Raw genomic sequence first — 24,895 nt, forward strand, 5'->3', positions numbered from 1 at the left:
CACGTGCCCAGCTCAGCCCTTGCCCCCAATCCCTGCAGGCTGGATGACACCCCAACCACAGATAACTCTTACGGCAACACCTACACACGGCATTGCCTGTCTCCTCGCCAGACAGTTAAACACGCAGGAGAGATCAGGCCTTGTGCTCAAAAGGCATTGGCTGAGGTGGAAACACAAGTTGGAATAAAGTAATATATTTTTTAAGTTAAAAAAAAAAAGGCATTGATCGAATGAATGAATGAATGAGTTCAATCCTCCTAGAGCCAGGTCTTGATTTTCCACAGGTGGGACAATCCTAGGACACCATCCCTGACTTTCCCACCCAGGCTGCCCTCCAGGCCTGGGGAGAGGCCTCGAGTAGGATGAACAGAGCATCGGCTTGTAGGTCCGAAGTCCTTCACCACCACTCACTGGAGGTGCCCCTCTGGGCAAGTTGCTCAAGCTGCCTGAGCCTCAATTTCCTCATCTGTGAAATGGGTGCAATAATAATAATGTCTGCTCTGAGAATTAAATAAATAAAACATATATAAGACACTTGGTCCGGGACATGGGGTTCCACAAATATTAGTTCCACTTTATCCATTCTTCATAGTCAGGGCTAAGCCGTCAGTTATTTTTTCTTATTTCCCATACGACATTCTTATCTCTCTTACCAGGTTTAGGAGTTCTGGAGGACAGTGTGATTCTGCTTTGTTCCCCAACTGCCTGGAGCAGAACTAGTCACCAACCCATGCTTCCCACACACTTTGGGGGCGATTGCTCACACCTGACACCTATGTCGCCCTTTACATCATTATCAATACCAAGTGCGGCCGGCTGGGCCGGTAGGGCCGTACTGGCGTCTCATCACCAAGTGGTCTGTCCAGAGTCACAGAGCCAGTAACACCGGAGCACCTCAGCATTGGCCGTGGAGGCATCTCCCAGGCAGGGGTGTCCTCAGCTTGGACCCCACGGGTTCAGGCCCGCAGGGTGGGCCGGGGACTTCCCCAACTTCCCTGCCGCTGCCCTGGACAGCAAGTGGGGGCCTTGCCGGGCAACAGCTAGCCCCGGGGTGGTGCCCCCCGTGCCAGGCTGCTGGAGTGGGGCCCACAGCACAGCTATTCCCCCTGAGCCCCAAGCAAGACTGCAGGGAGGGCTGGCCCCCCACCTCTCCTGCTAGGGTGTCTCTAGGCGAGAGAGTAGACAGCGACAAGACCCCCGCCCCGCCCCCCGGCACTTCCTGCTCTGGCTTGAGCTCCTTGGGTTGCCTTCTGAACTTCCACCTGCAGGGAGCACCCCCCAGCACAGGCAGGAGTAGCGCTTCATTAAGGATCGCGTGGAGATCAGCTCTAGCCGGGGCCGTTGTCAAATGTGATGGAACAGGGCTGAGGTGCCTGGCACCCTTAGGGAGCCCCCAGAAGACCCCTGGAGCGCCTGTATTGGGACTTCTAGACTTTTCTTGGGTTCTGGGCTCCCCGGCTTGGAAACGGATGGGCTGGGAGTTTCACGTCTGACACCGAGTGAGCCCAGGAAGCAGCCAGGAACCCTCGCTGCCCAAGAGTCAGGAAGCGAGCCCCGTGGGACTAGGTCTCCTATGAGTGATTAAGGTGCCCCTGCGCCTGCGGTTTCTGTATATAGATTCCCACCTGTGCCTTCAAAAGGAAGTGAAGCAAATCTGTTCTCTGCAAGTGTGAGCAAGGCCATTAGCTCTCCCAAGTCATTTCACACTCCGTTACCCTGGAACCTGCCTCCTTAGGGGGAACGATGGTTTGGGCTTCACCCCGGGAGGGGCCTCACAGCAGCCTCAGTGCTGGGCTGGACTCAGAGCCCATCTCAGGTGGGTGTCTGCTGTGCCCGTGGGGTGTCCGTGACCTGGGTCCCCTTCACGTGCCAGAGTTAGGGGGTGAGTCCGAGCACACCCTGGGCGCTCAGGAAACCTCGGGGTCGGCTGAGCGCCATGCAGTGTGTCCAGCACCGACGTGGGGCCGCCGGCCGGAGCGTGGGAGAGGCCAGAGAGGGCAGGGGAGCCCACGGGCAGCAGCTGCCAGTGGACACTCGCAAGACCTCTCCGCCCATCTCCCTCTCTGGCTGAAAAATAAAGGCTCACCACCCCTTGGGTTCCTTCCTGCTCGAGCACCGATGGCTCCGTCCATAGTTGTAACCAGCACTGCAAGAAGCAGTTGCTCTGGCAGGAGGAGGCTTTGTCCTCCTCAGTCCCTGTGCCGGGGGGTTGGGGGGGCCCGCCCTTGGGGGGAACCACGTGGGAGGTAGAGAAGCCAGGGCCGCCTGCCACCCGGGTCCCTCCCCGGCTCCTGGGCACCTCGGGGCCTGGCCTGGCCCTGCCAGCGGCCGGGAGCGGTGTCCCCGGAGTGCCCGACCCTCGCTGCAGCTCTGGAAACCATCTCCCTGCTGCCCAGGGCTTAGCCACCTGGAGGAAGCCCCGGTGGCCTTTCCCTGGCTTCTGTCAGCTCGCTGGCTGAGTCTGGCTCACGCCTGAGCCTGGGGACACGGCCAACACCTCGGGGCAGTGCCGGCTTTTCAGCCCCTGGAGGAGCCCCGGGGCAAGGGGGGGTCCAGAGCCTGTAAAACAACACACCCCTCAGAAACGGACAGTCCAGCCCAGGGGCACCTCGGACGTGAACAGTCCCGAGACCCTGTGTGCCACCCTCTGTGTCAGGATAACGAGTGTCCTTCTCCGAGGCAGCAGAGTGACTGAAAGAGTGCAGAATCGGGAAACGCTGGAGAACGACAGCCAGAGTTCCAGGGGTTGAGACAGCGTGTTGACCGCTCAACTCATGAACTACGTTTGCGGTTTCGACGGCCCCAAACCTCGTGAAGCACCACGCGCCTTCACCTCTTCTGACCTCGGGAGCCCCTGGCTGGGCGGCGGGGGTTCCGAGGCCGGCAGATCTGGGCTCCGGTCCCTGCTCTGCTGGCTGATCACAGGCGAGCCACTTTACCTCCGTTTCCTCACCCATAAAGTGGGGGTAGCAATAGTGCCACCGTAGAAGAGGCACGTGGATGTGCATGCCCAGCGTCTGCCCACTTCAGGAGCCCGGCAGGTGCTCTCTGACCTCCATGCCCCCCTCACTGTCCCGTCACAACCCCCTGCCGGGTGGGATGTATAATCTCCGCCTTACAATGACAAAGCCCAGGGCCAGGCTAAAGGGGTTCCCTAAACTCACACAGCCAGGATGAGGTAGAACTTGACGGGATGTCTAATCTAGTTACAAACTGCATGCTTTGCTGACTCCACCTGTGACCGGTTACTGGCCCCCGTCACGTTAGAATCACCTGCAGGCACATGTGAAGTCCCAGCCGTATGGCATCTGAATTTCCACAGAGGGCTGGGAGGGATCCGCGGTTTTACCCAATGCACTGGGTGCCTGATCCAGCAGTCGCGACACACCAGCCTGGAGGGCAGTTACCACAGCTGGGAGGGTGCCCCTCCGAGGAGCTGGGCTTTAATGATTACAGGACAATGGGAATGGGAATAAAGGAGAAGGCTAAAGTCGAGCCTTGGAGGCGTGGATTTGGTTGCTAAGGAAGTTAGGGATGTGTACTTCCCCCTTGGTTAATTTCAAAGTCCACCGGGCCGAGGAGACCTAGCCTCTGGCAAAGTGACATCTTGGCTAGAAACTCTTGTGCATCAAACCCCAGCTCAGCCAGCAGCTCCCTGGGTAGCTCTGAGCAAGTTATTATCCTCATTATGGACCGGGCATGGCTGCCCCCATCCCTGCCATAGGGTTGTTATGAGGTGTTGCTGATAACTCTCTGTGACCCCTTACACGTGTCCCGTTCTAAAATCAAGGCCTGAATTTTTTTTTTTTTTTTTTCGGCCGCACCACGAACTTAGATCCCCCGACCAGGGATTGAACTTGCGCCCCCTGCATTGGAGGGTTGGAATCTTAACCACTGGACCACCAGGGAAGTCCCCCCACCGTTCTGAAATCAGCAGAGTTTCAAATGCAGGCTTTTTGACAACTCGTGGGTCCACTGACTTGAACATCTGATGTGAGCACCTGTACCCACTACAAAGGAAAGAGATCTGGGTCCAGAGCCAGGAGATGCAGCTCTGTGTCTTGGCTTATAGCCACACCTTTACATATGACCTTGGGCAGGTCACTTAACCTCTCTGACTCTCAGGCTCATCATCTTGCTGAGCCTCAGTCTTCTCATCTGTAAAACGGGAATAGCAAATACCTCCAAGCCGTCTCACTCAGATACTGTATGTAAACGTGCCTTGAGGACCATAAAATGCTCCCCCCGATGGGCGGGGCTAACATGGCTATCACCTGCACGCCTCTCACGTCCATCCCCATCAGAAGATGCCCAGTGAGCGTGAACTCTCATTTGGCCGCTATCATTCAGTAGCAGTGGATAACACTGGCCTCAGAGGGCTGTGCCTGGACACACCAGTCTCGTGCTTGTCAAGTGGGCAGCACAGGCAAGAGAGGGTTAACCCGGAGAGGCCAGCTGGATCCAGGGCTACGGGCCTCCTGCCATGGCAGGCCTTAGAATAACTAAAACTTGTCAGATTTCCTTTCCCTTTTTCTAACAACCATAAACACCTTTCTGGCGGTGTGGGGGGGCGGGGGCTCTGTCTGTGGGGATCAAACACCTGCATGAGGCGAAAAGAAAAATATCTGTTGACGCCCAGGGATTCTCGCCACAAAGACAACGCCTTAGGAAGCTGGAATGTTTTGCTTTGGTTTTAGTTTTGGCACCGCACAGGCCAAGTAGACGATTTCTCCCTTTTCTTTATCCTTCAGATTTTGGCAAGGGGACCGTTTGAGCAGGCCTAAAGGGAGAGGCAGAAGGGAGTGGCCCTTTTTCTCTTGGGCTGCAAGCTCTGGGGCCAAACGCAATCAGAGGTTTGTGACATGCTCTGAATTTCAGGCTCAGCTAGAGGGTTGAGACCCACAGCTTCAGGGCCACGTCCTTTCTAGCTCACCCCTTCCTGAAGCATTGCCCCAGCCCCACTCCGGGCCACCTGGACCTGGTGAGGCCACCCTGAAGGTGGAAAGCCGGAGGCTGTGGCCTCTGGCAGCAGGAGCAGCCTGGCTCAAGCGGAGTTGCAGAGGGCCACTTCACTAGGCTCCGAGTCGGTCTCCCCAGAAAAACGATGCTGGGTCTCAGCCTGGGGAGTCAGGTGGCCCGAAGCTGCCGCCGGGCACAGAGGCGGCAGCCCTGCCCGCCGTGGCCAGATGGTGACACCTTTCCTGAATGCACGGGGAGCTGAAGGTCAGGCCTTCCTGGCTGGAGGAGCAGTGCTAACAGGGCTTAGGGGTTCCCACCCTCCTTGTACTCCCAGCGTGTTACTCTGAAGGAAAACCCTCTACTTGCAGGTCCCCGGGGGTGTCAGGAGTGACTGCGCTTTCCCTGCAGTGAAAGCTGAGAGGAAGGGTGGACCCTGAGGGAGCTGCTAGGACCCTCTCTGGCCTTGGAAATAAGCCAAGATTCAGGCAGTCGCTCTCTGCCTTTGAGCTAACCTCCTAGGAGACAGGGGTGGACTGCCTGTCCTTCCAGACCCGACATCACCTGCCTCTAGGAGGGTCAGCGTTGACAGCAAGAACCTCGCTGGTTTCATCAACTGCTCCGGTAGGAGCTCTTGATGGCCAGAGACCTGTTCAGGGCACAAACCCACGACTGAGCCCGAACTCCCAGCCAATTGAGTCTGGCATCACATGGGGCAAACAGCTACACAGCTGACTGAGTTACAGATTTTTAATGTTTCCATGGCCACATGAAAAGCTGATAGATCGGTAGAGAGAGCCTGCCCGGGTATAGAGAAAATTTGACTCTGGGCTTAAAATAAAACAAAGGTTATTTGAAACCACTTTTGAAATCACCATTTTTAAAAAACAGGTTAATTTTTAATGACACCTTCAATGAGTTAACAGATGACGAACTAGGGAAAACAGTGGCGTGAAGTTTAATGTTCTGACTGAGACTTAAAACAGGAGCATGGGCGTGTTGATCAAATGTTCAACTCTGTTTTCAAGTCAGTCAAAGGATTTTATAGGTCGCCTTTGTTACTCTTTAATCTCGGGGGCGGGCAGAACTTCACGTTTCAGTTGGCCTGCCTGCTGCTCTGCGTTTGGGCTGCTCTGGCCTCAGACTTAAAAGTCTTCTGAACTAATTCAGCTCTTGGACCATTCGGTGTGGGATGATGTGGCTTCATCCCCGGAGCGCACTGGCTGAGCCCAATCCCGAAGGACAGTTCCAGCAGGGACGGGGTTTAGGGCACAGGCTTGGGGACCCTAGGGGGTTCCCTCTGAGGTCCCTTCTTGGTTCTCTGACCCCAGTCTTGCCTGCCTTTCAGTCCTTGATTCTCAGAGTGCGGTCCGTGGACCAGCAGTATAGCAAGCGCTACACCTTGGCGCTTGTTGGAAATTTGGAACCGTGGACCCCATCCCAGACCTGTAGGATCAGAATCTTCATTTGAACAAGATCAGAATCTTCCCAGTAGAGCTGGAGAGTTTCTCTACCTGCAGCTGGAGGAGGCCTGCCCGATGGGGCCCTGTGGGAGGGACACCTCTCACCCCCTGCCTTTCTCCCCAAAGCTCTACTCTCACTGGTGAAGGCTGAGTTCACCACTTACTAGTCATATAATTCTAGGCAGGTCGTCTGACTCTACGAGCCTCAGTTTACTCATCTGTATAATGGAGACATAACAGCGATCGCACAGGTCTGCTGTAGGAACAAAAGAGACCACAGCATGAGGGCCGGACTCTCGATTTTGTTTCTCCCTCTGTCCCACCTACTGACTGCCAACACCTTTGTGAAGTCACGGAACAAAATCAACTGCCTTTGGAAGACATTATGTAGTACAGTGGCTAAGAAGAGCCTGGGCGAGGCAACCAGACAGGCCACTGGTCAAATTTCTACCCTCTCACTTATTGCTACATTCCCCCTCTGAGCCTCAGTTTCCTCGTCTGTAAAATGGGGCAATAGGAAGGTGATGTGACACTCAGAAGAGGTAAGTCATGCACGTGAAACACCTGGCACACAGTAATCACTCAATTGGTAACAAATCTTGATATTATTATTATCATGCTTATTACCCACCTTTGGTAGCACAGAGAAGTAGCACGGAAAGGGGGAGAATATGCAAATGTAAAGCATTGTTAATAATGCCCGTGTTCCCTGTACTTATTTACAACAGCCCTAGGCAGCCACGTTAGTCCTGACGATTAACGCTCCTCTCCCTGCCGGTGTATGACTCCGTACGTAGGTCACCCCTGGGTGCCCTTGGCCTGGCCCCCCTTCCTCACCTCAGCCGGTGTGCTCCGGCCGGGGCACTTCGTGCTGTTTGGCTCGCAATGGGCTTGGCAAGAAAAATGAGCACGGCCTGTAGGTCTACGGCAGTGGTTCTCAACCCAGGCTGTACTTTGAAAATAGCTTGAAAAACTACTGACGCCCGGGTCCCACCCCCAGATGTTGGTTTGACTGGTCTGGGGCGTAGTCTAGGATTTGGGGGTTTCAAGGCTTCCCGGGTAAGTGTAACATACAGCCGGGGTTGAGGGGCGGCTCTCATCCGGAGGGCGTGGGGGACAACTTGAGAGAATGCCCTACTGGTTCACACCCAGGAAACGCCTTCTCTGATTTCCACGCCCAACGGGGACCCAAGCGGGATGCGAACTTACTTAGAAAGTAAAAGCCTCCACTCCCAGAAGCAATCCGACCTCAAATGAACCCAAAGCCAACAAATTGAATCCTTGATTGACGGGACTATTTTTTGTTCCTCTTTATGAAAAACAAATCAAAGCAGTGCAGCCTCAGGGATTTAAAGAGCAGCTCCGTGTCCATCCGTCCTCACCTCTTACATGCCCCGAGAGCACCCCGAGTCTGGAGACGCAGCGCGAATCCCCACGGGCCGCGTCTTCTCCGCAAGCAACTAACGCTCCAGTTACCAGGACACACATAGTGGAGACGTGTGTTTTGAGAAACAGTCTCAACATCAAAGATTAAAACCAAAAGAGATGTCTGATCAATCAGATACCTGAGTCCCTGAGCCCTCCTGGCCCCAGTTCTTTATCTTAACTCACAAGGAATTCCGGGCCCCAAAGGGGATTTATTTTTCAGGATGCTGCCCAGCAAAGCAGGCAGGCCTCTGCCTACCCTGTGGGGCCAGGAGTTACTGGAGGCTCTGGAAGGCGGCTGACCCGTGGCCCGGCTGGGCGGCTGTGACCTGGGCCGCAGGTGATGGGCGGGGTGGGTGGGGCCGGAATTGAAAGCACATGATTAGCATCACACCTGCCTCTGCTGAGACACCACCACGCCCAGGACCAGTGATTCTCCCCTGGGCGACGGGGCGTGCAGCTCTGCACGCCAACCCCCTTCTCCTGTGCTGAGCGACGCCCCCCCATGGGAGCCTGCCGGGCCCGTGGGCAGAGAAGAGGTCGAGCTGCTGGCCCCCGCTCCCAACGCACACCCAGTGCTCACACTTGCTCCACCTGGGTGCCCTCCCAGCTCTGACTTCTGGGCAGTTTCCTACTCAGCCTCCGAGCCTCAGCCCAAAGCCTTCACCCCCTCCAGGCCTGATCAGCCACGCTGCCCCTGGGCAGCTCCCTGTACACCGGTCAGTGTGGGCAGGGCACTGCCGGGCTGAGCCCGAGCTACTTGCAGCAGCGCCCGCGCTGCCCTGTGCTCGCCCCGTGCAGCCCCGCTGCCCAGAGCAGCGCCGGGGGGCGGGGGGCGGCTGCTGAACGAAGGGCCACAGGAGCGGCCAGCAGCTTGGGCAGGCGGCAGGGGGACAGGGATTCAGAGAGGAAGAGGGGCGGTCACAATCCAGGAAGGAGCGGACGGGACTCTGATGCCAGGAGGGGCATTGGGGAGGGCGGGGGACACCTTCGAAACACAGGCTCAGGGGGACTTCCCTGGCGGTCCAGTGGTTAAGACTCCACACTTCCAATGCAGGGAGCGAGGCTTCCATCCCTGGCCGGGGGTACTAAGATCCCACATGCTGCAAGGCGTGGCCAAAATAATAGAAATTTAAAAATTAAAAACACGGGCTCAGGCTCTCCACAAGGACCTGTGGTTGGGGGCTGATGGACCACATATACCCACACAGTAATGAGGCCCACCCTTGACTGAAGAGGAAAATGTGCAGTTGGGAGGGGGAGAGATGGGGGACAGAGACAGAGAGACAGAGAGAGCATGGCATCTTTTCTGGGCCTTCCTGGAGGGACAGCCGCTTACTTACCAGTTCCTTCCTGAGCCAGGCTATAGCTTCGTCGATGCTCTCAAAGCCCTCCAGCTTGCCAGTGGGCGGGGCCCCATCGTCTTGGCTGGCCAAGCCGTTAGGTGGAGGGTGCCCCCTGGGCGCTCTTGGGGGGAGAGAGGGCTCCTCTCCCACACGGCCCCGCTGCCTGGCCACTGGCCTCGGCAAGGGCCACGCCTGCTCCTCCAGCCTGGCCTGCCACTCCAGGTAGGAGGGCCTGCGGGTCTCCAGCCTCAGTTTCTCCGTGAGGGCCTTCAGGCTCCGGAGGTGGTCATCGGGAGGCGGGGCTGTTCCCGTCCGCCCTTCTTCCCCACTGGCTGCGTCTTCTACTCGGATCTGGGCCACAGACATTCTAGAACCTGCCTGGGCAGCCAGACATGGGGGGGGGGGCGTGGAGGGCACCGTGGGAGTCTTGGCGGGTGGCAGGGTCGGGTCCCGCTCCGGAAGGGTCTCATCCAGCTGGGGACGGGGGTCCCGAGGGCATCGCTAGGACGGGCGCAGCTCCTGGAGTCCAGAGGGAGGAAGCGTAAGCTGCACTGTGTCCACCCGAGCAGCTGCAGACAATCTGCGTTTAAGACGCCGTGGGCGCCATGCTTTGCAAGAGGCAGGAGCAGACAAGCGTTAGCAGGAATCTCTGGAGGCAGCTTTGCCAAGAAGATCTATCAGTGCTGGAGGGGGAGGCAGATCGAAGACGAGGGGATGCGGGACGGAGCCCCCTCCTCACAGGGAAGGGCAGGCGGTGAGAAGCTCCTCGCTGGTGTGAGGCCTGCAGGAAGGATTGGAACGATGTCAGTGCCGACCCCTCCCCTTGATGAGGCCTCAGAAGGACTGAGGCTCAGAGAGGCTCGGACACGGGGCTGCTGACTGCTAGTTCAGGACTGGAAGAGAGGCTACTTCAACGCCCTAAGTCCATACAAAAAAGTTAATCATAAAAGTATCGACTTTGTACGGTGTCTCACCATTTACGAAGTGTTTCCACCTCTATTATCTCATTTACTCCACACTACAAGTCTGTAATGACTTCTTTTTGTCCCCATTTTACACACGGGGAGCCTGAGTCTCCAGAGGTTAAATGACTCACCCAAGAGCTCCCAGTGATCAGCAAGGACAGAGCCGGTCTCAGGCCTCTCTGAGCGCAGGCTGTCTGGAGGGGCGGAGGGGGTCCCCATGCAGACGCAGGTGAGCCTTGGGTCCAGGCACCCCCCCTGACCCCGCCCTGCCCCGTCCACCACAAGCCCGTCCTAGGCTCCAGCCCTTCAGCGCAAGCCCTCCAGCACACTCTCAGCTTCCTTCCCCAAGAACAGCACCTCCTCTCTCTCCTCATCAGAGGAGGAAGCAAGTAAACCTGCAGCAGCTGAGGGAGAGCCGACCTGCGCTCGGGTGGATTGTTAAACGGAGCGAGGCTGTGACTCACCTTCTAGAAACACGGTTCTCACATTCACCTAAAATGCCCACACAGCAGCGCCTCCGCGGCCGGGGCTGCAGTCTGCAGTCTTCTGATCCGCTTTGGCCTTCCCACCCCCAGGGAGGAGGTGTGAGCCAGGCCCTTGCCCCATAATTTGGAGTCACAAGGCAGAGGAGTAGCTCTGAGCCAAAATTAGGCCCCGGGCTCCCAGCCTCCAGATCCCACGGTGTCCGGTAGCTGGAGATGGGCCATCAGAGTAGGAGACATTTGACTTGGGCCAAGGAGAGGAGCCCTTGCCTTTCAGGTGAGCTTTAAAAATCTGTGCTGAGGGCGTGCAGCCGTGAAAAAGACTGAATCAGTCTGGAACAATGTCCAAGATAAAGCGTACATGGAACAAAATATAAATTCGCAGCCTGGAGAGGATGCCGCCCTTGGTGTGGAAAAGGCGGGGAAGGAAGAGATTTTTATCGACTTGTGTGTGCCTGAGGAGACAAGCTGAAACTCAGAGTTCTGATTGCTTGTCTGGGGCGATGGGGACCAGGCGTGGGCCGATGTGGGCAGGCTGGGCCGCCAGGGAGACTGTGGGCTCCTCTCTCACTGAGGCTTGGAGCTACTCAAGAAGAGCTGAGCTTGCTGTCTTTCTGGATGGTTCCTGCAACCCCTTCCTGCAGTGGCATCTGACCAGAGGCATGCTCTGAGCCTGGCCCCGGGAATGAGAAGAAATCTTCCACCCCAGCCAAGGGCAGAGAAACCTAGCTCTTGCCTCCAGCCACATGCATGAGAACCCCCTGAGGAACCTCCACAAACACAAGTCCCATGGCCATCCCAGGGATCCTGATTCAGTAAGTCTGTGGCCGGACTCAGGCATCAGCATGTTTTAAAGCTCCCCAAGTGACCTGAGATGACCAGGGTTGAGAACTGCTGGTCTTGAGACAGAAACACTAGACTTGGGATCAGATGGTCCAGCCGTAGGTGCTGCCAGGCTCAGGAAACTGAGCCTCAGTTTCCTCACCTGTAAAATGGGGGTGATAATACCAACCTCCTAGGTTTGGGGGCGTGGCAGAACTAAGGTTTGTAGGTACCCTCTGCAGGCTTAGCATGCCCTGCAAATCTGGGGTATTCTCATGGGGGTCTTCTCTGCAGCCTCACCGTCACACAGGCTTCTTAAGAATCTCTCCAAGTCTAAAGACCTATTAGCCGCAGTCTGGGGCCCCTCCCAGGCACCATCTGCCTCTTTGCTGAGGTGCCAGAGACTGTGTGGAGTGTGCCGGGGTGGCGTTAACCTGCAGGGCGTCCTCCACTGACCAGGAGCGCTGGTTACTTACAGCGAAGCTTTTTGGAGAGGATCTAGTTGCAGATGAGCCCTGAGATTTGTGAGCAAAGAAGCTGCTGGGACGTCTGTCTCCCCCCCCCACTTTCCGCCACCTGCACCCTGCCTGCAGAGGGAGGGCCTGTTAGGAAGGGTCTTCCTTCGGCGGTGCCGCAGGGTAGGGGGCGGTGTGGAGGGGACAGCTACGACTGCCTTCTTGTAGCTGCCTCCTGGGCAGGGGGTGGGGGAGGGGGAGCTTATTTTAATTAGTGGTTTCTAAATCAGTTCAGAGAAGACCTGCACAGAAGGCGTCAGGATGGCTTGGAAACACTGGCGGGAACGCCAGCGCGCTGAGAATCAGCGGTGCTGATCCTTGATTGGCTGAGCTTTAGCGAGTCTGCATGTCCTCTCCAGCCTCAGAGCTGCCCCGAGAAGCAGGAGGGGTCACCCCATTTCGATAACGGCGAAATCGAGGCTGGGAAGGTTGAGGGACTCGGGTCAGCCTCTTTCTACTCCAAAGGGCATAGACCTTGGGGTCAGCCCCGCAGGGTCCCAGTTCTGTGATCTTGGGCATGTGGCTTCATGACCACTCTGCTTCTGTGTCTTCTCCTGGCAAGTGGGAAGAACCAGGACCGGCTATGTAATTTTCTGGGGTTGGTGCAAAATGCAATCAGGTCGCCTCGTTAAAAAGTACTAACTAAAAAGATTTTCAGGCTTCCCGGGTGGCGCAGTGGTTAAGAATCCGCCTGCCAGTGCAGGGGACACGGGTTCAAGCCCTGGTCCAGGAAGATCCCACATGCCGCGGAGCAACTAAGCCCGTGCGCCACAACCACTGAGCGCGCGAGCCACAACTACTGAAGCTCGTGCGCCTAGAGCCCGTGCTCCGCAACAAGAGAAGCCACTGCAATGAGAAGCCCGCACACCGCAACGAAGAGCAGTCCCCGCTCACCGCAACTAGAGAAAGCCCGCGTGTAGCAACGAAGACCCAACGCAGCCATTAATTAATTAATTAATTAATTAATTTTTTTTTAAAAAAAGGATTTTCAAGGGCCCTGTAGGCTGCCCAGGTCCCTGGCTCACGAAGCCACAGCCCCAGGGTAATAACATCAACCTCACAGGTCATTTTGAATATTACATAAGGTGACAAATATCGAGTCCTTAACAGTGCCTGGTCTACAGTAAGCCCTAGACAAAGTGACACTCACTGGGGACGTGGCAAAGGCAGAGAGCCCGAGGAGGGAAGCCACAGGATGCTGCCAGAACTGGGGCCTTAGGCATCCGGAAAAACAGGGCCAGATGCTAATCCGACCAGGCCCAGGCATGCCCGGCCAGGCAGGCCACCGGGCTGCAGGGGAACACGAAATTCCTAAAGCAGAAGACAACCCCTGGGGCCACGTCAGCCTTCCTGCAGCAGCAACGTGCAGCGCTCGGGACCCACGCAGCACACAAGGACTGCTGTTCAAACATGCTCCTGGCTCGCTCTGGGCGCACGGTTGCTGCCACGAAGATCGCCGTGCCAGCCATGAGCTAATTCCCCTGGCTGCTGGGGGAGCCAGGCGGGCACAGCCCAGTTATTCGGCCAACACCCCGTCTCATCATGACCTAATCTGTCCATTTGGACAACTTCCGAACCCACTTCCTAGATGGGCTCTGAGGGCAGGGAAGGATGCACTGACCCATTCTCTCTCTCACTCTCTCTGTCTCTCCGTCCCTCTCTCAAGGGACACTCACTCACTCACTCTCGCCCTACGTTTTCCTAAGAAACTCGAAGCCACTCTCTCCCTGTCTGGATCCCCAGGCTCGGGCCTGCTCCTTCCAGCACGGGGTTCTCATTTCTTCTCCATGACAGGCAATCCTTCCAACACCGAGTACCAGGCCCTGTCACGTACCCCGTGACTTTGCACAAGCTGTTCCCCCAGCCTAGAATGCCCTTCCCTCCCTTCCCTCCCTTCTCCGCCTCAGTTCTCAGGGATTTTCCCCTTCAGGGTTTCCTTGACTTGCCCAAGCCGTGTGTGCCCCCGGGATGCAACGAGACCACATCGGGCAAACAATTATGTCATCCCGACACTATTAGCCGACGTTTACTCAGAGCGGGTCGTTCCAGGCACTGTTCTAAGAGCTAATGTGCGCGAACACATTTAATCCTCACAATACCCCCACGAGGCAATATCATCCTTGTCTCTGTGACCCAGATGAGGAGACTGAGGCACAGAGAGGTTGAGTAGCTTGCCCGGGGTCACAGAGCTAAGTGCGAAGGTGGGATTCGAAACCCTGCAGCCCGGCTCCAGGCTGGCTCATAACGCCGGGCTCACCGGCCCTCTCAGGCCACAGCACTTCTCCCAGGAACCTTCTGCATGGTCTTCTCTGTTGGACTCTGAGCTTCGAGAGGGCGAGGACCAGGCTCTGCACCCTGGAACCCCCAGCCCTGAGGGCCAAGCTGCTCTCTTTCAACGTTTGTGAATGAACGAGCAAAGAGCACGGATGCCTCTGCCCCCCGCACCTGGATGGGCTCAGAGAAGCAGAGGGGATCTGGGCTTCCCCACCTGTCCTCACGAGACCTGCCCTGACCTCGGGCGCCTGGACACAGGCTGTCAGGCCCAGCCATCGGGAGGTGAGGCGACTTCTACCCAGTGTCCCCTCCCTCCCCTGGAAAGAGCATTTCTGTCTCCCGTGAGGAAGCCACGGCTCTCGCCTCAGGGTGGCCACATGACTCAAACTGACCCATCAGAGCCCCCCTGGGTGGCTGTGTCAGAACCACCCAGAAGCCGGCCGTGGCTCCGTTGCTCACCACAGGGAGAGGGTCTGCCTGGCAAACGAAGCCAAGCAGATGAGATCGCTTGAGGCCATCAGCCGGGGCCCTTGGGAAGCAGTTCCACCTGACCTTGATTATAGAGCCTTTATATATCCTCCTACTTTGGACCGGGTTCCTGACACTTGGAACCAACATAAGCGTGTGTTGGACAAAGAACATAAAACGACACAGTGGATATTTGTTGACAGTTGAGCCTGAGACTTGAGCTTGGCCAGTCAGATGCTCAAGGCCCAGGATTCTGAGTCTGGGGCATGTGAGGCCGGGATGGAGGGGCGCTGAGCCTTGGAGGAAGATGTCAAGTGCAGGGGATGTGGCATCATCTTAGCCAAACCATCCTTACTGAAGGACTGTGGGAGGGTAATATTGTAATATAATAAGAAATATGTATTTGGTCTCCATCCCTGGTTCCTGATACAGAGCTCCTGAAACTCTTGTGATTTTCTACATGATGAAAGCAATAAGAGTATTTTTTGTTAGAGTATCTCAGTTTTGTTCCCACTTCTTGAAACAGCTCCAGGGCTTTCAGGTGGAAAGAGGGTCATCTGTTATTAATAAGAAGCCCCCTTCTACTACACCTGAGTTTGTGTTAAGGAGGTGACTTTTGAAAAGCCCCAAGGACGGGGGCTGGTTGCCAGGGGAACCAACCGGTGATGAGAGGCTTGGAACTATCTTTCTTAGTTTATGATCTACTACAGGCAACGCTTGATGAGGATGTAATAACAGTTTTCCACAGGGATAAATTGACACGTACGCTGCTCCTTCCCGCAGAAGTGCCACCCGCGGGTCCTCGTGCATGAGCTGACACGCTCTGGGTTTAGGCTTGGTGATACACGCAGCGCACACTCCTTTGCACACGTGTGTGAGGCCCGGCTCGCTGTTCAGGCCGGCCCGGGTCCCCAGCAGCCGAGCAGTGGGCAACACACAGGGGGCGCGGGCAGGGTTGGTAAAGGCAGGAACGGACCCTTAAGACATCCCATCCCTGCCAGACCTGCCTCGCTGAGGAAATTCAGATCGTGTGAGGGGCTCAGCCACAGCGTAGCCGATGCTCCACTGAGGAGTGTCCCCGTGGGACACAGACCCAGAAGCGGGGCCCACTCCGCGGGGCAGGGGCTGTGAGCGCAGGGCCGCTGGCTCTGTGTCCGCTGCCATGCTTGTCGCCGCCCCTGTTCACCCACCTTTTACCTCTGTGGGCCTCAGGCCCCTGACTGATGAGCCCGACCCATCAGTCCCCCAAAGAGAGCCGCCCTGTGGGTGCGTTACATGTGTCACCAGGCCTAAAACACTCATTGCAGGGACTCGGGCCCAGGGCTCAGGGGCCGCCCAGTGTCTTGGGAGCAGGGGCTGCAGGAAAGGAGGGACGGCACCCACTCTGGCTTTAGCCGGACCGGGCCTGCCTGCCAGCTCTCGGCAGGGCCCCACATCTCCACCTTCTCCCCACAGGCCGTGACCTGAGAGTGGGTCAGGGGCTGCCAGGGCTGAGGACAAAGGGGACCCGTGCTTCCCGGGCTGCGGGTCTGTCCTCTGGGACCAGAGCCCCTCTCCAGCGGGAGCTCTGAGACTTGGGGAGTCACCTCGCGTCGCCCGTCTGGGTCTCAGCCGGCCCCCCATTTGAAATGAGGTGTTGCAGCTTGCACCCTGCAGCCACCGCGGGGCTGAGGACAGAGTGGGGGGAAAGGGCTCCAGCATCTGCACTGAGTTTTATAAGCTTTCAGCGTGGCTCGGGCCATGGCTCACACCTGAACCTTTTTCCTTCCTTTTCTAAAGCAGCAAGTCCCTTTTCGTTCCAGGTGGGTGACAGGTCGGTAGGTCTGGGACGAGGCAGGCTTTTTTAGATTTAATCATAAAACCCCGATGTTTATCTTAAACTGAGCACGCAGGGCTGGGCCTCAGGACTGACCTCCGGTGGCCGATGGAGGCTGTGAAATCCGGTCTGTGTTCTGTAGACTCAGGGAGCCCTAATGACGGGGGTTGAGAGGCTGGGGGACACAGCCCTGTGGCCCACGGTCACCAGGGCGCTTCCAGGAGCTGCCAGAGAACGTGTTTTCTCGCCTCCTCTGAGGTTGCCATGGTGACCGAAGCAGGAGGGGACACCCGCTGGTCTGGCCCTTCACAGATCATCTTTCCCAGCTCATCTTTATTCCAGGTCTTGGTCAGAGCTGGTGTTGGGAGTGCCAGAGATGGGGAAGATATGGTGCAGAGACAGGACCCTGGGTACAAACCGTGCATGCATGGCGGAGGCAAACTAAGCAGGGATGGGTGTGGGGGGGGTGGATGGGTGTGTGGGGGGTGGGTGGGAGGGTGGGCTTTTTTGTTGCATGTGTGCTCTGGGATGCTAGTGAGGGAAGTGGAGTGGTACCCGGGTTCCTCCCATGCACCGGTGACGTACCCCTCAGGGGAGGGCACGCCCACAGGGGCTGCGAGCTGCCACCAGGAGAGCCCTCCTCTTTCTACTTCCTGGAAGCCACCCGTTTGCTGCCTGGATCACTTCTCCTGCCACAAACCATTGTGAGACTCCAGCCGTTTCCTCTAAGAGCCTGAGGCTGTGCTCCTGCCCTCGTGCCTTGCTCCATCAACCAACTTCTCCCTGATCTCACGCACCCGTTCACACGTCACCTCCACAGAGACCAGCTCTGAGCAGCCCACTAAGATGTCCCTGCTTCCTTTTTCTTCATAGCTCTCCTCACTCACAGAACTAGGATGTTACAGGTTGAGTGTAAGTCCCCTGAGCGCAGTGACTTTCTCTTGTTCACTGCTGTGACCTCGCACTCAGAACGGTGCCTGGCACATAGTAGGTGCTCAATAAACTTGTTGGATGAGTGAATGAGCGATAGGATGGATGAAAGGAGGAGGGCTTTCTGGGCAGTCGGTTTTACCCCTTTGTCCATCACAGGCCCTTCAGGGAACTCCCTTCCCACTGGGTCTACAGCTCTGCTTTGAAGCTCATCTGAGGGCTGGCCAAAACCCTCCAGGATACCCCCCCCCCTTCCAGGCCATTCTCTGACTGCTTCCAGCATTGGCCTCCATCACGCGCACGGCACCCTGGCCTGTATGACCTTGAACCGCGGGAGTGTCTGGCTCCCTGACCCCTGTCTAGCTCCTCGATGGGAAGGGCATTCCTTTCTCTTTTGTGTCCTGAGCACAGGCCTCTGCAAACAGCAGACGTTCAATAAATGCTGAGGACGGCGGTGCTGTGAGCTGGTGAACAAATGCTGAGGACGGCGGTGCTGTGCGCTAGTGAACAAATTCACACCTCCAGATGGCTTCCTGCCCAGTAGAAGATCTCCTGCAGCTTCAAGGTCAGAATGTTTCTAGCGAGTCTGAGTGGGGGGGGGGCGGGGGACGGGGAGACTGGTCTCAACCTGATGTTTTGGCCTTTGCCCGTAGCCTCAGGTTTGAATCTGATGAGTCTCTGAGCCTAGTTCAAACACCACCTCATTTTACAGTCCTCTATACCGGGGTGGGGGGGGGTGGGGGGGGTGGGGGTGGGGGTGGGGGGGGTGGTGAGAGGCCCAGTGGGCCGCGGTCCTCACTCCCTCACTGCCTGCTGCAGGAGTCCCGGCACTGCTGCTAGGGAAGGGGAATGGGGCCACCGTTTTGGAGAGGCCCCACCCGGGTGGGAAACAGGGGCCCCTGACCGGGGCGTCAGCTCCAGGGACCCCATGCCCACCTCCAGCCCGAGTAACTGCGGCCACTCACTTCCCCTCAGGGCTCTGCTTCCCCCCTGCCAAATGCGTGGTTTGGGTGGAACGGCCTTGACACTTCCTTCCTCACCAATAAGCACAGAGCCTAGTCCACGGTGGGGTTGTCACCTCGTCATGAAATCGCACCCACAGGGGGCAGGGCGCACAGGGACCCACTCACCAGCGTTCTCTCAGGCGTTCCTCCCAGTGAAGTTCGGTTTGCAACGTCCTGTGCTGATGGCCACGCCTCAGCTTATCACTCGGAGCTCCCACGTCCACACCTGGAATCACGAACATTAGGAACTCACACTGCAGTTTACAAACGTTTTCCCCACTTTCGATGGCCTGGGCTGGAGCAGCCTTCCTGAGAGTTAGACCCCAGAGAAATCACAGACCAGAGACGTTTCAAGACCTGCCTGGGGTCACACAGCTCTGTTCGGGGAGCTGGCTGGGCTTAGACCCGCGTCTTGGGACTCCAAGTGCAGCTTCCATTGTCTAGAAACCTTGCTCTGTCTCTCTGGGACCTCGTGAGACAAGAGTCTATAAAGATACTTGTTCGGGCCTCTGCGCGAAGTGCTCGGTCCCCGCTGAATAATTGATGGGCCCTGCTCCCTGCCGCGGAGAAGAGCGCTCAGGCCTCCTGCCGCGAGGCTGGCGATGGGGAGAACTTCCCTTATCGTTTTGGCCCAGTGAAAGAGGTGGCTGAGAAAACCGCCAAGAAAAGAGTTGTGCATCCCTGTGGGTCGGGAAGAGGCCCTCCCTGGCTCCCAGGAGCCACGGATCTAATTTACTGCCTTGCTGAAAGGAGCAGGGGCGGGGGGGGGGGGGGCTGCCGGGTCACCCGGCGTCGCCGCCGTGTCCCTTCCAAAGCCGCGAGGCCCTGGGAAAGGGCTGTTCCACCCTGACAGGCCGGGAGAAAGGTGCCTGAGAATCGGAGGGTCCCACGGGGGGAGAGGGGGGATTAGCCATGGGAAATGCAGAGTCCGAAGCGGAGATTCTCCTCCGTGAGAACCCTGACGAGGCAGAGATGCTCAGGAGGGGTGAGGCAGCCTGTCGCCGCCCGGCCAACTGCTGCATGTGACCGCAGGGCTCTTCTGGCCAAAGGCCATGGCGATGGGGATTAGTGGGGAGAAAGCAGACACAGAGTGGCCTTTAAAGGAATTTGCAGAGATCAGAGTAGAAGGCAGTTCGGGTGGGGGCCCTGGCTCTAAGAACAGGGAACATTTCACAGCTGAGCGAAACGCAGGCACCATCTCACAGCTAAAGACGCTGGGGCTATACATCCTCCCCTGGGGGGTACGTCCGCCCCACCAAAGTGTCTCCTAATTGGCATGTGTCTCGGCCCCCATCCAAGGCAGAGTGAGGCCTGTCCGAGTCCACAGAATAGCGGGCTCCAACTTCAAATATGCAGAAGCAGCCAGCTCCGGCTCAAATGGGAGACTTCGGGGACGACTGGCTTTCTGTTTTACTCTGCGTCGGAAGTTCCAGAGCCCAATGGTTTGGCAAGGTCTTCCTGAGAAGCTTCACTCACTTACGTAGGGCACCTCACCTGCATAGTCTGTTTGGGCGTGCTGACCTCTCAGGGGATTGGAGGGCCCTCAGAGTTGCCCTGTGTTTGGGGAGGGCCCGTCGTAAGGATGTGGGAGTGAGGGGCCGTCCCAGCTCTGTCTGCGGCTCATCCAAAGTGCAGCCCTGCGCCCCCTCTGGGGCCCAGGGAGAACGGGAAGTAGGGTGTGTGCCCCTGCTCCCTTCTCAGGCCAGTTGAGCTGAACGTAGCTGGACTGCTGAGCTGCCTGCGTTCACACTTCACAGAGGGAGGGAATCAGGAGCCGGAGAAAGAGTTGGAGCAGGTTAGGGACGGGGCAGGGCTGGGTGTTGGTGGACGTGGGTTGATAGCCCAGCCCGGACACTTACTAATTCTATGACCTTGGAAGCATAGTGGAATCAGCTGCAAAGCCTTGGAAGGATCCGATGAGATAGAGTATATGTGAATTCTTAGTTATGCCTCTAACAGGACGGTCACCTCCTGCCCATGACAGCTCTTGGCTGGACCTCTCCTTGGCTGCAGAGCCACTAAAGGTGGCCCACACGTTTCTGTGCACTCCAGAACGCGCAGGACATCCCTCTGTTGTCTGCCCAGGACTCTGGGCTGCACGCGTGGTCTTTTCTCGTCAGCAGCTCTGATCACACACTGCACTCCTTGAGGACAGGGCCCTTGTCTTGCTTCCTTGGCGGGATGTCAGTGATTGATCTTAAAACCCTTCACAGACATGAGATGTTCTGTGTGGTATCACCGGGCCAGCTGCAAACAGCCGCATTCCACGAGGGACACCCCAACCCCGGCTGGCATTGGCAGCCTAGTGTAGGGTCCCCTCTGCAGACGGGGCTCTGGGAAGCGCTTGGCTGGCTTTCTTACCCCTCAGCACCAGACATTTGAGAACTCCCAGAGTAAACATTAGAACCTCATTTTCCCATTTTCCTAGGTGAAGACAGAGGTATTCAAGACACGTGGGCCAAACGAATTTTGAGACACTCTTGAAGGAGCGGAGTGCAAGCGTCCGGTGAGACCTCGGGGGGAGGTATGGTCGGGGATCCTCGAGAAACAGATGTCCGTGACTTCACTGAGCCCGCAGAACAGGCCGTCTGAACTCCGCTGGACCCGCTGGCCAGTAAACGGTGCTCAAAAGCTGTCTAGGTGTGTGGCAGAATTCAGTCTGAGGCCTGTTTCCATCCGGCCTGATAGGGAGGTTTGCTCTCACCTTTCTCCAAGCTGTCAGCCATCAAACAAGCGAACAAACAACAACACAACAGAACCTGAGAGTTTGGACTAAACTCGTCGGACACTGTACAGTAAGCGGTGTCCTCAGGGTGGGGCACGTGGAAATGCTCACAGGACGAGGGAGACAGTGTCCCTTTAGCTCTGATGACGGACAGGGGCGACCAGGGCCCGAAGTGGCCTCCCGCTCGAGGATCCTGATCTAGAACCTTCCTGCACACTCATCACCCTGGACCACCGCAGCTGGCCTTCTGGGGCTGAAGTGCCCGGCTCACACGCAGGCCCTGCTGGCTTCCTGGAATGAGGAAACACAGCTCAGCCTTCAGAGGGCCCTGAGCTGTGGCCTCCGTGGAGGTCACCTTCTGGACCCATTACGTACCTGGAAATCGGCTCTGGGCTGGGCCTTCCAGGTCCCAGGGGACGAGCCCTAGGACAAAGTCTCTGGGAACCCATGACCAGCTCCCACATCTGGATCAGGAGACCCGAGGGGAATTTCTGGCCATACTGGAGAGACGGCCTAGAAGAAGCGGGAGCTCAGTCTGTGCCCCGGGAGAAGCTGAACCCCACCCCTCCACAGGGCTCTGCAAAGGCTGCTGGGCAGGGGCCAGACGTGAAGCGGCCCCTGATGCTGGGTAGCTCACGGCCCCCCTACCTTCCTGGATGGGTGCGCCCGCAGGGAGACCAGCTGCTGTGCTCTGCGTTCCCTTCCTTAAGGAGTTTTTCATGGGCGAGCATAGCTGGGGGGGCCGGGGCGGGGGGACCGGCGGGTAGCATTCAGGAGGAAAGGAGCCGTGAGTGGGGCAGCACACACTTGTAACTTCTCTCCATTTCTCTGTCCTCTTCTCTCCTTCTGCTCCCACACCTCTCCAGAGACGAGCGTGGAGGGGCTGGGGGGTAGAGTGTGGAAGCACCGGGCTTTCATGCACCAGGGCAGCTGTCCCAGCCACGTAGAAGCTGACATTTGCAGTCTTCCTAACTCTTGTAGGCAACTTGACCCCCTGTGGCGGCTCAAACTCTACAGGGTGATGGCAGAGCTCCTTCTAAGCCCCTTGCTTGCCTCCAGATCCTTCCGGCTCCACAGGCCCACTGCCATCCATTTAGCCCATGCTCGCCTCCTCGAGGTCTTCTCCAGAATTCGCCTTTCCTTCCTTTCTCCTCGCCCCAGTCCAAATCCCAGGATACAGGCGCATATTAAGAGCCATCCTGGTTAATCCTAGAGGGTCTCCGATTCTTGAGGGAGAACTCTGTCCCACCTAGTCTACAAACCAGGGAGCAAGCTGCTCCGATTATCATTCATCTTCCACCTTTGCAAATAGCTCTAGGCCCCAGGCAGGCAAAGAGCGATGGCTGGGGAGAGCGCAGCTCCCAGAGGGTGCTGGGAATTCCAGTCGCTCCTGTAGGGCTGAGGGAGTTGTCCATGGGCAAAATTTACCTAAAGAAAGCCCCGCCTGCGTGTATGAGTGAGGAGCCTGACAAGCAGTTTCTTCCTCGTTGGCCTGGGGCTCGGTGGATGTCTCTCAGCAATAGTTAGGCACTGCCTTAATTTACTTCCCTGCCAGAGTCCATATTGGAAGGAGACCAAGCCGGGTATACACGGAGGTGGGACTGTTAACTTAGTGCTAATCCATGCATGTAATTGGGAGGACAAGACAGGAGCGAGTGCGTGAGAAGTTGGGGGTCTTCAAGGGGGCAAGGAGGAAACGGGGGGTGAGGGAGGACCCTTCTCTCTCTCGGCTTCACGGTTGAAGCCAGCCAGGTCGAATGCAGAGCCTGGCTGCTTTCCTGGCTCCACAGGGCCCTCGAGGTGCCAGGAACGTTCCCAGGTCACAGGACAAGCCCCGCCCCCCAGCTCTCTCTTTTGGTCTGGGTTTGACTGGTTTCTTCCCCCTCTCTGGCCTCTCTGCTCAGATGTCCAAAAGCAGCCTTCCTTTGAGAGCACTGCTTAGAAGTCAGCACGTTGGCTGAATCTCTCTGCTCTTTTCACCAGCCCCATGAGCTGCACCAAGTGACTGAATCTCTCGGAGACCCACTGGCAAAATGGGGGTATGATGTTCCCTCGCAGGGTGATTGTGAGGGTCAAACGACCAGCGGGTGTGAAGGCTCTCAAGCAGTGCCTGGCTGGGAAATGCACTCAGGAAAGAAGAACCGTCATGGCTATGCACTCTGAGTACAGCTCGTGGCTGCCTTGCCAGGCCCCTTAAAAATCCGCTAGCAGAAGCTCCCACCCTGCAGATGCGGTCAGCCCACCTCTGCTCTCCCTGGACTTTGCCCAGCTCCCCTCTCTCCATCCCGCCTGGTGGGCGGCAGGACTGTCTCTGGGGCGCCCGGAAAGGAAGCTGCTTTAGAGCCACGCCTCCCTCGGGCACTTTGGGGATTGTCCTGTTGGCGGGACCTGGGCTCATTCCACCTGGGATTCACCAGGAACCGCTGGGAGCTGGTGGAAACTTAATCCGGGAGAACGGGCCTGTGGGTTTAAGACAGTGGCCGCGATCCACCGACCTGGAAGCAACCCACCTTCCAGATCTTCTCCCGAGGGACAGGGAGTGAAAAACAGATACAAGCAACAAGGGATTTTTTAAAAAGCGGAACAGCTAACCCAGCTTGGTGCACAGAGACACCTGCCCCCTGGCCTCGGGCCACAGACCTTCCCGCCTCCTCCCAGTGACCTGGGTGCCCAGATGCAGGGCTGACCCTCTCGTTCCCCGGGCCCTTCTGGCTGTACAGTTCCCTCTGATCGCACTGGCCTCAGCCTTTCAGAGCACCCTGGGGCCCAAGTGCCCTGGGTCACTTCTCCTGAGTTAGGGATTGCATCCTCGGGGCAGGAATAACCACGTCGCTGAGCCTGAAGTAGGCAGAGGGGAACCACGTGGGCTTGGAGGTGACCAGCGGTCTGGGAGAAGACCCGGAGAGACTGAGTGGGGCTCCTCCCTTTCAGACCTCAAACCTCACATCTCCACCCAGATCTTATCGCTGGAAGGGGCCAGCCAGGATATGGGAGATGGAGTCCAGCCGAGCTGTCCCGCTCCCCCTGAGGGGAGCGAGCCCCCAGGAGCGGGTGAGGCAGGACCTCATCTCCTGCGGGCTGGTGGGGGTGGGCGGTGTCCGCTCCAGGGCGCATTGGGGTCCGTGCTCCCCCAGCCCCGGACTGGGCTGCTCCCCGCCACCGCCAGCTCTAAGGACCTGCCGCGCCCCGACTGGCAAGTGCGCTCCCCTGGCAGTGCCACCAACCGCAGACACATCACCCCCAGTCCGGCCCCTGGGATCGTCCCCGCCCTGCCGCAAACCCACCTTCCCGGGCGCTCCGAGGCCCATTCCAGGGGTGTCACCGAGGTCCCCGCCTCCTCCTTTCGACGCGGGCTCCCCGCTCGTCCGCAGCCCAAGGCCCCCACTTCGAGGCTGAGTCGGCTTCTGCCTCCCTTTCTCTCTTGCTCCTGGGAATTCTCAGCACTATTCTTTTTTTAAGGGATTTTTTTTTTTTTTTTTTTTTTTTTTTTGCGTTGCGTCAGGGCGGTTGCCTGGCGACGGCGGAGCTATTCCACTGCGAGCCTTTCAGTCGCGATCCCCTCCAGCCTCTCATTCAAGTCTCTCCGCCCGCGGCTCCGCGGACCGGGACGCGCCAGGCCAGAAGACGCGCGCCGGGTCCTAAAGCCCTTCCAGCGACTCCTTCCCGGCCAGGACCCGAACCGAGCAGCCGCCCTGCCGCAAGTA

General features: G+C 57.6%; 1 protein-coding gene across 1 annotated transcript in view; it reads right to left on the reverse strand.

The window, feature by feature from the left end:
• Nucleotides 1-24,632, reverse strand: part of FAM167A (family with sequence similarity 167 member A) — a 32,861-nt gene extending 8,229 nt beyond the window's left edge. Inside the window, exons 1-3 of the mRNA XM_059071382.2 lie at nucleotides 24,476-24,632; nucleotides 18,593-18,692; nucleotides 9,188-9,971 (exon numbers count right to left, since the gene is read on the reverse strand). Of these exons, the coding sequence (XP_058927365.1) occupies nucleotides 9,188-9,556 (369 nt within the window). The 5' untranslated portion in view covers nucleotides 9,557-9,971; nucleotides 18,593-18,692; nucleotides 24,476-24,632. The remainder of the gene's footprint in view (nucleotides 1-9,187; nucleotides 9,972-18,592; nucleotides 18,693-24,475) is intronic.
• Nucleotides 24,633-24,895: the final 263 nt, after the last annotated feature.

This window comes from Kogia breviceps, chromosome 8, assembly GCF_026419965.1.
Source record: "Kogia breviceps isolate mKogBre1 chromosome 8, mKogBre1 haplotype 1, whole genome shotgun sequence".
Classification (NCBI taxonomy): Eukaryota; Metazoa; Chordata; class Mammalia; order Artiodactyla; family Physeteridae; genus Kogia; species Kogia breviceps.